This window comes from Phalacrocorax carbo, chromosome 12 (genome assembly GCF_963921805.1).
Source record: "Phalacrocorax carbo chromosome 12, bPhaCar2.1, whole genome shotgun sequence".
NCBI classification, from domain to species: Eukaryota; Metazoa; Chordata; class Aves; order Suliformes; family Phalacrocoracidae; genus Phalacrocorax; species Phalacrocorax carbo.
In genome coordinates this window covers 8,055,351-8,070,567 of record NC_087524.1, presented here as the reverse complement: position 1 = coordinate 8,070,567, position 15,217 = coordinate 8,055,351, and the positions used below count along the sequence as shown (strand labels likewise).

General features: G+C 48.8%; 1 protein-coding gene across 1 annotated transcript in view; it reads right to left on the bottom strand.

Annotated features, from left to right (window-relative positions):
- Window positions 1-2,492: 2,492 nt before the first annotated feature.
- Window positions 2,493-15,217, bottom strand: part of FBXW4 (F-box and WD repeat domain containing 4) — a 62,648-nt gene continuing 49,923 nt past the window's right edge. Inside the window, exons 7-9 of the mRNA XM_064463995.1 lie at window positions 3,824-3,964; window positions 3,510-3,651; window positions 2,493-3,254 (exon numbers count right to left, since the gene is read on the bottom strand). Of these exons, the coding sequence (XP_064320065.1) occupies window positions 3,138-3,254; window positions 3,510-3,651; window positions 3,824-3,964 (400 nt within the window). The 3' untranslated portion in view covers window positions 2,493-3,137. The remainder of the gene's footprint in view (window positions 3,255-3,509; window positions 3,652-3,823; window positions 3,965-15,217) is intronic.

Genomic DNA, 15,217 nt, shown 5'->3' with positions numbered 1-15,217 from the left:
CTCCCCATCTTCCATAACCAGAAGCAACTTGAAAGCTGGGTAGTTCCCCATGGGAATTCTCTGTCTGCCACCATTGCTGAAGGCAGTAACATTTGGAAAACAAGATCCCCTCCTCACACCCATTACCTGCCTGGGATGCACTTGGAAGCCACTCCCCTCCTGTACTGTTGTGCACAGTCCTCTGTGCAGTTAGAAGGATGCTCTGGTGACTGATCTCTGCAAACAGCATCAATGCCTAGACCCGAATGGGCACAGCCTACAAAACAGGGTAAAGAGGAAGACACCCAACTACTTCCTTGCTGCCAGCCATGCGCAACATGATGTGCAGAACACAGGCAGCTGTGCAGAGCACAGGAACCGAAATGCAGCTGCCCTCATTTGCATGGCATGGAGGGGAAGGGCAGAGGCCTCCGGCCAGCTCAGTAGTAGCAGTAGCACACCCCTTCCTTGAGGGCACAAACATGGCCCATCACAAACCTCACTGCGCAGACAGCACCCCATGCACTGGGACAATCGACCCTCCAACCAGCTACTGTCTCTGCCCTGCACCAGCCGTCTCTGCACATCCTTCCATCCCAGTTCATATTTGAACAGCTCCTACCCAAAGAAACCCTGCTTTGAAGTGGGCAGGTCGCAGGCTCCCAGCATAGCTCCCCTGATGGAGACTGCTTTCAAACCATAAAAAGCTCCTTAGAGCCTGAGTGGCATCCCCAGTTAAAGCCTCACTGCTGGGTGGCCACCTGCATAGCCTTCCCATGACAACAGAGGCACCATTGACTGGCAGAGCTCATCAGAGCCAGTGTGCCAGCCCCACTTGCAGCTTCCCTATTCCTCAATGGCACCCGAGATGTGAGGGTGCATCCTTCTACCCACCAGTGCTGGCAGTGCCATGGGGCTGCAGCTCTGCTCCAGGCTTCAGCCGGGACCTAAAAGCAGCTACAAAAGTGCAGTACACACCAACATGGGCTGCAGAAAGGGGCTGGCAGCAGCGATGCTGCAGGAAGGGCTGACACAGGAGTCATCGCCTGCTCCGGTGATACTTGTGCACCTGCTCAGCTGACATACTCATTCCTACTCTGGGCCTTGCCCAAGTCCCAGTGCAATAAAGAACTCCTCCTCCCACCCCACAGTTACTCCAGTTGCTTCACAGCCTCTCCCTGGGGACACTGCCAAAGACATTTAATATCTCCATCCCTCCCCTCCCAATTTCATTAAAGGATCCGTAACACACCAGGACCTGAGGAAAACCAGACCTCCCCCGCTCCCAAACTCTGCCAGCTCTCTCCCTCCCTCCCTCTGGTCTGTCTCATGCTTAATCACTTACCTAAACCTCTCCTCACATGCAGAGCCCAAAGTACTCCAAGCACTGCAGCAGCAGTATTTAGCAATCCCTGATGCAAAGCACCATCTTTTCAGCAGCTCAGTGTTACCAATAATCCAGAGGTCCCCCCCGAACCATTTTCTTGGGCTAGCAGTCTTTGGGATCTAGAGCTTTGGGCTGATGGAAGGTTGTTCAGCCATGAGCTTTTTATAGCATTGCTTGGGGCACTTAGACATCAACTCTGCCACTTACACAAGGAGTATGTAGCACCATGGCAGCTACAAGGGGGCTGGCAGCAAGCAGGCACAAGTGGCAGCAGAGGAACAGGAACAGATCAGGAACTGTGACAGGGACCTGTGCTGGAAGGATCCTTGTGAGAACACGATCCTGCAGCAGAGCCATGCTTTTAAATCACTCCGCACCCTGAGCTGCTGTCCAACATCCCCTTGGAATGAAGGGCTGCCTTCAAGCAGGTGAGGGGCTGGTTGGTTCCACTCCCTCCCTGCTCAGGCAAGGGCTCCAGCAAACATCCTCTTCCAATTTTTGTGCATTACAAAGGAAGAGCAGCCTCTTGACAGTGGAAGTTACCTATTAAGTTCTAACAAAGGACTGTGCTGTGTGCTTTGCCCTAGAAGTGCTCCCAGTTTGTGATACAAAACCTCTCCTTTACCTACCCAGGATACTCAAACTCACAACCTCCTTCCCCAAGGAGGACCAGACCCCAGACACTGTTGCATTCACCCACAGACATCCACGTTCATCCAGACAGCACAGAGCATGCTGAAAGCTAGGGTTGTTGAGATCCAGCTGGGGTTCAGAAGGCTGACACAAAAAGGAGCAGAGCCCAGTTTGATGTGCCTACAGGATCCTGGTAAATCACATCAAGGCCTTTGTGTTTGCACTAGTCCAGTTTGCTGCTTCATTATGCAGGCAGCAAGCGAGTTGCAGATCCTAGTTCTTGACTTCTTGTTTGAACAAGTGACATGAGATCCAAGATCCCAGGAACTGCCTTCAATGCAGCAGTGTCACAGGGTCTAGCCAGGGAGAAAGATCTATTAGACATGTAGACAGCATCTGAAAACAGGCCCAGCCTCCTCCACCCAGCCAGGCCTCTGCGATCAGCAGGTAACATCACAGCCCCTTTGGAACTTGAAATAAAACATACAGTCTCTTTAGTTTCCCTTCAGAGTTTTATTTAGCAAAATGCGACTGTTTCAGCCCTGCCAAGTGCACAGCCTGACCTGACGGCCAGCTTGGGGAGGCATACACTGAAAACAGGGCTGGCTCTGCCTTTTAGCTCAATTCTTGCTCTTGGCTGCAAAGGACAACACAAACAGCTGTCAGGAGAGCAAGCGCAGGTGAAAGGTGGGCCCTGCTCCAGGCACCTTTCCCTTCCACCAAATTAGTCCACCCCACACACAGCCTAGACTTGCTTCACATGGCTCAGAGCTTGGCTGACCTCAACCTGACCAGCACACACAGCTGATAAGGCATCCCGGCTCAACTTGCCCCTCAAATGCTGGATCCACAGGAAAAAAAAAAAGGAAAAAAAGAAAAAAAACACCACAGTTAATAAAACAAGCCCTGACTTGCACAACATAAAAAGAGTAACGGACAATCAGCTTTTATTTCCACTAATGGGCAGGTGAGGTAAGGAAGTCTGGCCCTTTGTGCACTCTTCAATGTAGCTTTCTGGCAGGCAAAAAAATCCCTTCAGAAGCCTTGGGGACCATTCTCACCTCTCCTGCCCTGCGATTCCCTGAGCCAAGTGTCAACTCTGCTGAATCGGGGTGACCAGAAGCAGTTGTTGTGCCCTTCACAGGGCTGTGAAGTCTAGGACGTGCAGGGCTGATGCCAGGGCAGCATAGAGATGGGTGGTACTGAAACGGAGGCAGTACACTGGGCTGCTGGTGGGTGAAGAGAGGTGAAAGCTCTGCAAGAAAATAAGAGAATCAACCTTTCAAAGAAGAGGTCAGTCCAAAGACCCCAACCGGTGCTATAGACCCAAAGGCTGAGATGCCTGAGCAAAGCAGGCTTTTCCCTGCACTTCTGTTAAGTTCCCCCTAGTGGGCTCGCCCCAAAGACAGCCCAGCAGCCCCTCTCTCTTCTTCCAAAGAGACACGGGCACTGGGCTGCCAGAGAACAACTCAGAAGCTCTGCTGCTACCTGGCCTCAAGCTGGCCCTCACCTGCAGGCACCGAGTCTGCCGCTTATCCCAGAGGCGCACCACACCATAGTAAGAAGAGCCGCTGGCGATCATATGGTTCTTATCACTCCTTATGCAGTACAGCGCGCTGTCATGGGGCTCTTCCCACTCCTGGACGCACTTCCTGCAAGGGCAACACAAACCAGAGCAGGGCTGAGCCTCCACTCCTCCATCACTGGAACCCAGGCCCAATTTGCTTGAAGGAGCTAATTCAGCTGCAGGCAAGTCCCCAGACACTACCCAAGGAGAGCTCAGGAGCCTCACGCGGGTCCCATATGGCGGCAGGGTAGGCTCACCTGGTGCTGGCCCGTATGTCCCAGTAGCGGATGTAGGTGTCATACCCACAAGAAAGGAGAAGGGAGGGCATTTCATAGAAGACATCAAGGACTCCAGCTCCACGGTGGAAGTCAGTCCCTAAACAGGTCAACAGCTGACCACTGCAATGAAACACAGTAGGGGAAGAGTCATTCAGAGCAAAGCACCCTTCTAATTCAGCTGGCCAGAGCAGAGAAGGTGTCACAGAAGTCTCCTAGATCTCATTTCTCTGATTTAAAAGAATGCAAAAGCCTGCAGTTTTCCTCTCCCTCCTCCAGTGTCTGCTAGCGGTTGGGCCGCTAACTGTCATGGAGGATGACCAGCAGAAGTCACAGCTGTAAGTGCCAAGGAACAGGCAAAGCTGACTTCCAGCAGAACAGTATAAATTTTGTTCTGAGAAGTGACCAGTACTCTGAATGACGGGGCTCCATTTCCATGGGAGACAATTCTCAACTTAGTCAAACTCCAGATAATCTGCAACAGCCACTTCCCATCAGCTCAATCCCATTCCAGACTCCGTCCTTCAAAATACTGCCCACTGGGGTATGTCCCCACACCTTTGACACATAGCTCAGATCCACAGGCAAATCAGACTCTCCTGACCCAGTCTGCCACAGCTGCACTCCTCAACCCCCTCCAGTTACACTGCATACTGCAAACGCCATATCTCAGCTGAACGTGACAGGTGAAGAGCAACTACCCCAGGGCTGCTCTGGAGATAACTTCCAAAAAAAGCTAGCTTTTTTGTTTTTTGGGCACCTTCCTCCCCTCCTCTTTAATTCCTTGCTTGCTGTGAAAAAGCAAAAGCAAGATCTCCAATGAGCTCTAAGCCAGATGCTTTGTGGCCATATCACTCTTGCTGCTTTTTCATGTGTGGAACCAGCAGCTCACCAGGTGGATGGTCCCTGGTGAGGGTCCACCCTGCCAGACTGCAAGAAGGAGTTTGAGCCCCTTCCCTGGGCAATGTGAAATTGCGTCAGGCACATGCTACAGTCCGTCTCCAGTATCACTCCACCTGCCCCAGCAGCCAGCAACACCCAGCCATGGCAGACTCTTGGGAACAGAGGGGACAATCTGCCCAGCTGCTTGAAATGGCCACCTATTGCAAACCCTCCTTTTTCTTCCTCCTCCTCCTCCTCCTCACACCCTCTGAAACAAAAATGCTGGACACAATAAACGTTGAAGCACCTGCTTTTCAAACCCTGCCTCATGGCCACCCCTCTCTAACAGGCTCTTGGTTCTCACGACAACGAAGCGGTCCTGAAAGCCAACAGCATGGATCCCGCAGTGGGGTCACTCCCAGCATCTCCCTCCATTATTTTGTTACTTTCTGCTCCTTGATCCAGCATCACACAGTTCTGAGGCACATTGCCAAATGCCTTAATTCTGTCTGTAATCTGGGCTAAAGCCCTCATCAGGGGATAAAGACCACACAAAAGGAGAAATAGAGTCCTGGGAGATGTTAAAACAAGTAAACACCTTTGTGTCAGGAGAGAGAAATCGCTGATAAAGCAGATTAGTGCCTCGAGCCCTGGTGTCCCCAGATCAGAAGGCGAGCCCTGGCCGATCTTTGCAGCCAGCACGCTTCTATGATCACAGAGCTGACGGCATGCTGGGGCCAGCCTGTTTCCCCACAGTCACTCTCCAAAGAGCAGATTATGTAGAATAACAATTTCTTTGTGGCTGTGTAATTCCCTCCGTGACCGTGGCTGTGGGCAGCTACATTGGCCCTTGATGCCAGGGCCCTAGCAACCATTTAGAGAGGCCAACCAGCCCTAGCAATGGCCCCCCCATACAAACCTCTCGGACAAGCTTTAACATCAAGTGCATGAATTAATCCCCCCCAACACAAATCCAGGGGTGCTGGCTTATTGGACTTTGTGTTTCTCCAGGCAAGGGATCGAGGGGATTCCAGGCTTCAGCCCTTTCCAACCTTCTCACAATACATTAACCCTTGGAAGGTTACTTGCAAACCAACCCAGCAGCAGCTCTGCACCTGTGTGCAGGTCGAGAGGTTGAAGTATTCACAGTCTGAGCACTAGGAGCAAGAGCTGCAGGTTTTGGCTGGGACACCCTCAGCTCCATCATGGAATGAGACATGGATGGACATCCCTCAGCTCTGGCACTCCCCTGCCCCTTCAAGGACACAGATCCCCTCCATCTGCCATTCTGCAGAGCCAGCAGAACAGATGGGCATGCACACAACCCTTCTCGAGGCTTCCATACAACCTTCTTCATCCTACGAGTTATATGTGTGGCCGAGAGTTGTAAGACACATAACAGAGGTATAAGGAGGAGTCAGCTGCTCTCCCTTGGATTACCCGTGAGATGCATAAGGAGCCAGACTGTCTAACCTGCAGAGCCCTCTGACAGTTGCTCAGGCAGGAGCAGGAAGTTACTCACAGGAGATGAGCTATCTCAGCAAGCCCTAGGCAGCACCAGCAGCTTGGACCCCTCTCTCCCCTCTTCTGCATGCTACTGCTTTTCTGGTTTTGCAGGGTGTCCCCTAGACTCCTGCTGTGGGCACAGGGCACTTGGGGAGGGGAAACCAGGATGGGCAGCTGTGCATGGGTCATGCAGCCCAGCAGCACATCTGGTGAATATCTCCTACTAGCTAGCTGAAACCTGTTTGTGTTATTTCCCTGCCACCATTTTCCCTGCTAATACACCTTTAATATGTAAAGGAATAAGTGAGCTCAGGGAGAGAGGAGCACTGTGCTGAGGAAAGGGAGCAGGATGCAGCAACAGATCCAGCGATCTTCTACTCACTGGGACCAGCCCTCTTCCTCCTGTCAGGTGCTTGAAATAGGTCACAGCAGATCTCCTCCCAAACCTTCACCTCTAAACAAGCACCCATCACACCCAGAGCGAGCCCGGCCACATTAAAGCTTGTCTTCCATCTCCCAGACCAGATCTCAGGCTGCAGTGCTGCAAGGTGGCAGCAATTTTTAATAGCAGCCTGGAGATGTCTCCAAGTGAAAAATTTCAGTATCAAAGGGACAGGAAGAACCAGAGAGTCTGGATTCCTGCTTTCAGAGCTTCCTGTGCAGCACTGAACACGACCCAGGTGCCTAGCCCCGCCCAGTGCTTCTCCATGCCTTCACACCTCACTGCTGTGGTACCTAAGCATCCCAGCAGTCACACCTGTTTTCCTCCCTCCACTTCCCTTTCCAGCCTAGGCAACAAAAAAAGGAAGAAAAGGAAAAAAAGTGCGTGTGTGGGAAGATTAGCTTCTCTCTGTAGGCAAGAAAGAAGCAGATACTGGCAAGTTACTGCAGCAAAGCAAACACTGCTTTGCTGGTTTGTTAATCAGTTCAACCCTCCTGCCCCAAGAACAGGTCAGCCAAAGCAGCTCTCAACTGGGAGGTCCAGCCCCTGCATACAGTGGCAGCCCTTTAGCAGTTTACAGAAACAACACATTAGTTGCTACAGTGAAGCACTTATAATCTGACACCAGGGGAAAAAATCATAGTGTGCTGTACACTAGGCACACAAACCAAAAGCTTAAGTGTTCTGGCATGGGCATACTTAAATTGATAAAGATGCAGAAAGTGATTAATACTTCCCCTGTTTTTCAGCAGATTATGGTGTGTCTGGACCAGTGACCACCATGCCAGGCTAGCTCCATGTCCCTGCAGCATACACAGCCATGCTGAGCCCATGCTAGGAAGGGAACTCTCTGCCACTGTAACTCTCCCAGCCTTGGGATCACAAGTTCGGGCCCACAAATTGTCCAGTCTTCATTATCCCAAATGCTCCCTGTCTTCAAACCCCAGTCCGCAACAGCTTCCACTTCCTAGGGAGCAAAACCCACAGCTAATCCTTAATAACCCATAAAGGATCAAGATAACCCATTGGGGGGCAAGAGAAAAGCAGCAGATAGACCAGCACATCACCAATGGTTTTCTAACAACTTGCATGGGCAGAAGATATCTATTCAATGAGGGACAGAAATACATGTGATAACTATCTTGAACCTTGTTCCTCACTAGCTTGCAGAGATCACCAGCACCAGCCAAATGCAGCAGGGAACAGCCTTTGTGGCCCCTTTTTCACCCTCTGCACCCAAACACCTTCCCAAAAACCAGGTAGCTGATCTTCAGTACTTCAGAGGCCAGGGTGCTCTGTCCTTGTTACAGGCTATGAAGGTTTGTCAGCAAGTGACTGTGAAGCCCAAGTAAGACCAAGCATGGAAGGTCCACACCACCTCCCCACCATGCCCTGGGCCTTCAGCACTAGGAAGTAGAGGCGGTTTCACTCCCAGGCCTTCTTCAGGCAAGCCAGGCAGCTAGCTGTGCAGATGGTGGGAGTTTTGTTATGTTTTCTGTACTGAACAGCCTCAGTCAAACAATGCCGGGTTCAGTTCCATTGCTGGGTGGCACTGACAGAAACAACTCCGCACCAGTGGAGCTCTGTGCAGCAGAATCACAAACGTGACAGTCCAGGTTTCCTGGAAAGACCAGTCTAGAGCCAGAGCTCTCAGCTTCACCACCTTAACCACAAGCCACCTGGGCCAACACAGCACCTACAGACACCCAGGCAGACTTCCAGTGCCAAGCAGGAAACTCGCAGATATTCCTAGTTTCTCCTACTTTCTCTTAGGCATCTAAGACAGACTGAAATCATATTGGCAGTAAACCAGTACCAGCCCACAAGGAACAGAGGCAGAGCAAAGCCAGCAGCCCATTTCATCCCTAGCACAGGAAAGCTGTGTTAGCGGGAGGCTCCTGACTCCTTGCTGATGGAACAAAATGTTTAAACAAAGTCCCTGCGCCTGGGAATTGTATCAAACTGATGAGTTCAAGAATGAAAGGCATTTTGTTCAGGCACTATAGAGAATACTTTGGTTCACCTCCATCAATTTCCACATTCTTTAGAAAATAAGACTTTTTAAAATTATTTTTAAAATAAGCTATTCGTTTGGGATTTCCACATTTCACTCTCTTCTTTCCATGCTGGAAATCTAGCATTGCTATAACGATACTGCCAGAAGACAGGAGCCTTCTAGCCTGGAAGCAAAGTGAACTACCAAGGAATGCCAGAAACAGGCTGGTTTAAGTTGTGGGGTGGGTTTTTTTTTTGGTTTTTTTTGTTTGTTTGTTTTGTTTTTTTTTTAAAAAAAAAAACAGCTTAAGGCTCTATTCCTCCTCACCCCAGCAACATGAAGACAAAATAGGTTAGTTTCCAGATAATCTATGGGATGCTGCTGCCACCAAGTTAAAGCCATAGACAGCCTCCCAAGCCACATGTGATTATTTGTGTGGCCACGGAAGTTCAGGATTTCCCTGAGACCTTGCTGATAGCTGGAGTCCAAAACAAGTCCACACCTCCCTCCCTGTACCCTGCCCATTTCCTGCAGGCCTTGGCCAGCTGTCTCTAATACACATGAACTACACTCCAAAAGCTGGAATGAAACAACAAACACTTTTCTCCCCACCCTCAATTTTTGGTGACCCCGATTCACTAGAATTGATATTATTCAAACATTCAAATTCTAGGAAACTGCTGAATTCAGAACATCTGCTGTAAACAGATGGGCAAAATCAAGGACATACTCTGGAAACCTCATCTGTGAGCCATGATTGTCCAAAGAGGAGAAGCCACTGCACATAAGCAGGTCACTATTCAGAAAAAGAGCAGAGCTCTAAACCAGTATTTTAGCCCCAGTAACTACTTGCAACAAGCCAGCTGGGAAGTATTTACTTCAAAAAAAGTGGAGAGAGTACTGTTCAGTTCAAAAAAATAGGATATTTCAGTTGAGTATCAAACAGAAAGGAAACAAAATCCATTTAAAAAATTATCTAGAGTACAGCATTTGCACAACTTCTGTCATTTGATTTGGAGAGAGCACCAAAACCAAAGGGAAGAGCTGAGCTGTTGTCTCTTCCAGGTGCTTTGTAATAGCAGCGGGGGCACCCAGGGGATGCAGCAGCTTATGCTAAGAAGGGAAAGGCTTGGTCAAACATCTGTAACGTACGTAGGGAGAAGGACAGATTCTTGGCAGTTATTCTTCATAGAGTTATCCTACCCCTGTGCTTAGCCAAGGCTACTAACTCCTACAGGGAGATGTGGGATTGGCGTGGGGAATTTTGAGGGAGCACCTCCATGTGAAATGGCTCAGGGATGCTGTTGTAAGTGATTTTTCAGAAGAAATGCCTCACTCAGCTTCCTCAGCACAGCTGAAGGGACTCAAGGCAGTAGGGGGGAATGACACCAACGATGGTTGGAGATTGTGTCAGAGGGGAGAGAAGAGGGACTTTTGCCTTCTTTTCTTCTGCTTTCTCTGAATTGGCCCACACACGCTTTAAATGGTCCAATAAAAAGATACAATTTCTTTACCTTTCCAGCTCTGGGACCCTGTGAGTTTTTGTTGTTCGGGTTCCCGTAAGGTTAAGTTCAGAGGATAAACTGACACGCTGGGCTATGGGAAAAAGACAGTTTCTTCAAATAAAGCCACAACGGTGCAAAAGAGACCCTGCTGGGGCTTTTATTTGGGAAAACAAACAGAAATGGCACCAAGCCCTTCTGCTTTACGAACCAATTTAACTATAAAACCAATGTTCTCCCTCTCGGGGGTGAGGAGGGGAGAGAGACAGGACATGACAATAGTCCAAAACCTTGGGGGGAAAAAAAAAAAAAAGATAGGACAAAAAAGGTTGTCTGTCCCGTTTTCTTTCTTGTCCATGGCTGCTTTTCTTAGCACACGTGTGTTCTTGTAAAAACGATTAGATTGCAATTTGTATAACATGGTGACCCCCAAATTCAGACATTTAACCCCTTTTCTCTGCAAAGAATGTCAAGAATGTCTTCTCTGTCTTTCTTTCCAACGGGAGGAGTAGGGGGCAATTCTCTCAAACTGTGATTTCTTGGGGGAAGAGAAAAAGAAGGAGGCGAGGAAAAGAAGCAGGGAATTCTCAAAGCCTCTCGCCTTTCGCCCCACTTGTGTGGGAACAGGCGGCTGTATTGCTCCCTTTCTGGACAGAGCTCTGCAGGTCTCCTTTAGTGGGGAGACAAAAAAAATGGAGAGTCCAAATCAAAACAAAGCCATCTGTTTAAATGAGCTACCGCTAGACAGTGGCAGAGGGGGTTCCTCATTCACTCCTCACCATTCTTCTCTCTTGCCTCTGTTGATTCTCTCTCAACCCAGGGAAAAATAAAGATTGCTTTTGCTTTGGCTCAGAGGGATGAAACTGATTGATGCGCTCGGAGTGTCCAGCCCCCACCCACGCTCTCTGATTGTTCGAGGCCTTGTAAAGTTGTCATAAATACGCCTGAACAGGAGTGCAAAGGCCACCACATGCCCTGAACATGCACACATCCAAAGGGCAGGAGCTGGCCTCATGCTCATCTGTAGTGAGACAAGGCCAAGACTACTATGGGGAGGAAAGGATTCAGGGTAAACATCTGCATGTTCTTCCTCTTACAACAGCTTTACATTTAGGTTAAGATGCACCGGAGCCCTCTTAACAGAAGGAAGGCAGAAGATGCCCAGCTTATGTGAGAGGGTTCAGAAAGACTATGTCAAAAAATCCCCCCAGAAATCAGTAAAGAACCACAAGGCCCCAAATGGTTTTGAGAACACATGCATACCATGGGAAATGTATTGGACAGACAAGACTGAAGCCATCCATTATAGCCAAGAGACAGAGCTCTGAACACAACAAAGTCTGCATCCAAGAGACTGCCACTTAAGAGGCTCCCTGCAGCAACAAGTTTTCTCCAGCACTGGCTCAATTAGTTGGCCACTGGTGTCCTGCCTCCAACAACGCCCAAGACCTCTGAGCAAGGGAAACAAATCCTACAGTTCAGAGCTGCAGAACTGGGGTAGGAATTTTCTTCTGGCCTTGTCAAGTGATTAATTCATGCCTGAAGGCAGGAGACCTGTTTATATCTAGTCTTACTGCTCTATTCACAAGTGGGATTGCCAGTTTCATGAAGAAGGACCTGCTTTTCCCTTTGCCTAGATCTACATCTAGAGCTTTCCATCCTACCTACCTTACTGCAGAAGGAATGGTTCCCAAGGACCAAATTAGAAATCCAAAGACAGTTTTACCAAACAGATTTAATATGAACAGGCCAAGAAAGCATTCACCTAAAGACTAGAATCCCCCTACAACAGAACCCAGTCTGTCACCTCACCAACCCTTTTTCCTTTGAATTTCAGGAAGAAGGTATGGCATTTGTGTTCCTGATTAACCAAAGGGCATATAAATGGAAACACCCAGAACTGATGGTTTAAAATGAGTAACAAAGCCATCTGTGGACAGGATGGGGAAACAGCACAGCAAAAACCAAGCAGGAGATCCTCAGGAAAAGAGAAGGAGCAGCCATATGAGGAAGGGCAACTACCTGTGGATCACCCCCCTGCAGTGAGCAGAGGTAGTAGAAGGCACACGTTTGCATTCACTTACCTGATGTAAGCACGGCCCAGAAAGCTGTTTAGCTCACTGTTGGGCAAGTTTTGGACTTGTTATTGTGATTTAAAACTATTCAGCCGAGAAAGAAACCCAAGCCTGAAAGGAACAGGGAGCCTCTTTCCCACAAACCCTGGAGAGTTTCCTTGGCAAAAAAAAAAAAAAAAAAAAAAAGATACTTGGCATGATGAATCTGTAGAAAAACAGGGCAGGAGTGGGGATTCTGCATCTACAACATGGTATGATGATTCTTCTGTCCCCCAAATCCTGTAAAACTTATCAGTGCCAGGTTAATATTTGCTATTTCTTGTCCCTCCTGTTACCAGGACTCTGTGACCGGATAAATCCCGTTTAAGTGCCTGGGTGAAACAGACTCCCCACACTTCCTGGAGTCAGTTACCTCTCCTTTCGATCAGTTCTGAATCCATTTGCTCCCTTCACCCAACAAACTCCTTTTGGTTATTAAAAGGGTGTCAACCTTGTTTAAACCTTAGAGTTCAAAGCTATGGGGAAAATGGTCTACTACAGAACCTGTTTTAGAACACAAGAAGTCTGCTTGTGCATCTTGGGCCAAGCTTCTATATTAAAAGATTTTGCTGAAAACATTTAGCAAGCTTTATAACCAAGAACTAGACCTGCAGATTCTCATTTATCTACTTCCAGACGTAACAACCAAAAATCTGAATATGACAGGACACAAAGCCAAGAAGGACTGGATTTAAACAAGAAAGCATCAGTAGTGATCAGCTACCCAGGGTGCTCAGTGCTGTATACTGCAACTGTCAAATAACACTTGCTGTTTAAGAACAGCATAGGGAGCCCAAGTTTTAACGCTCTCCCTCCTCATTGACAATTACCACGTTCACTCACTCAGTGGCTCTAAAGAGCCACCAAAGTGGATGCAGATCACCATATGCTGAAATTTGAAAGACAGCAACTAATTCTTGCCCACCACACAGACAGATGTAACCTAGCAAGGGTCCCATGGAAGCACATACCAGAGATCAAGCAGCAGCAAGTTAGCAAACTTCAGCCAGCTGCCTAAGATGGTAACACTTAAGCTGGCTCTCGGATAGAAAGAGCACAATGCAAGAGCACTAGAGGCAAATACAGATTACTAACCTGCTCAGCAGCTGCCTGGCTACCCTGAAAGACTCCTCCCCATGCCGCTGCTGTGGGCACCAGCCACACACCTGAATCTCCCTTCTCCTCCACTCCCAAGCCACTCTCATGACTCCTCTACCTCCCACCTCCCCAAAACTTGCTGACATCAAAGGCACCTGCCTTGAACACCTGAAGGGCAGGGGGACCTGACAGTCAAGAAATGCAACTCTGTATCTTCCCCTTCCATGCACTCTATTTTTTTTTCCTCCCCATCCCTTTGAAAAAGGTGGCAGAGATAAATGGAGAACAAAGAAACAAGAAAAAGCCACAGCTTTGGCCCACACCCTGCCTATTACTTAAGGGGGAAGGAACTCTTCCGAAAGAGGAGGAAAAAAATGTGCTCAGACACAATGGCTCAAAAGGCCAGGCAGCAAACCGGGCCACTTTGTACTGCTAACAAGGGAAACCTAATTACAGGAAGAGGGCAAAGAGGGACAGATAAAAGGGATACAAAATTTCAACATCTGTTGCCATAAAGGGATAAGAAGTGGGGAAACGCAAAGTGTCAGTTTGGTGTCAGTGACGGCGTAAAGCCACTTTCAAAGGGCTCAGGAGAGGGAGAAAAACTGAACAAGAAATTAGAGGGTTCTTAAAAAAAAAAACCACTCTGCCAAAAATGCTTTCAAAAGCAGGGAGGAGATGCACAAAGACTGGATATTTAAAAGGTAGAGGATCTGGGGTGGCTTGCAGGGCATAGCTAACTTTGGCTCCATTTTCACAACAGCTCTCGTGCCCTGCATCTGACATGTTGTGTCACAGGAAAGGACAATGTAGGACTTGTGCATTTAAAGTGTTTACAGCATGAGGACTACCATGCCAGAAAGATCACCAGTCCATTTCAAACATCGGGCTTGGCAGAATAGCTCCAAGAGCTGCAAAGCAACCTCTGGAGTAGCCTACCTTATGGAGAAGCATCCTTTAGGTGACAAATGCCCCTGCCTCAAGACATGCAGACCACCATGATAGGCTAGGGAGCAACAGTTCTCTGCAGGTAAACAACAAACACTGGCTTTGGAGCTGTTCCCAGTCATGCATCACCCTCATCTCCCAAGATGTTTAAACTCCCAAAGGAGACAGGAGGTGGGAAGAGAAAGATAGAGGAACAGGATCCGAAGAAAGTTTCCTCTTCTCTTGCTTGCCATTAACTGGCTGTTCTGCTGAGCCACACACTAGCACTGGCAGAAGAAACAGGAAAGTCTGAGCAGAGAAAGGCAAAGGGAAGCAGATGTACCTGACCTGCAAGAGGAGCAGCTGCCATCATATCCCTCACTGGCACAGAGGGGCAAAGGGACTTGCGAGAGGCCAAGGAGTCAGCAAGGCCTGATACTTGATGCAAGGACACAGGTTAGTATCCAGTGGCCCACACTGCTAATTTTTCTCCCTTCCTGTGCAGGCCTCTGGCAGGAGGAACCTAACACCTAAGTTATTCACAGCTCCCCTCCACACACACCTTGATCCTGAGTGGCAATAAGTGCACAGTAACATCCCCACACCTAAAAGCAATCATATGGCACAATGGAGCATCTGTGGGATGAGGCATGTCCTCCAGAGGTGCAGCTAGCCAGCTTCAAAAGCACAAGAAAAAAAATCCTCCTTCATTACAGGAGAAAGGGCCAGGTGTAGCAGCAGCTGGAATTTCAGCCATCAGAGACAGTGTCTTGGCATTACGCGGTCATTCCCCTGCTTTAGACTCCCCTTGACAATTGCTTGTTGCTGCCTGTTGTGGCTTTGATCCAACACCATCATCTCAGCAGAGTCAGAAATAAAAGAGTTGTAGGGGTGGGATGCAGCAAGAGG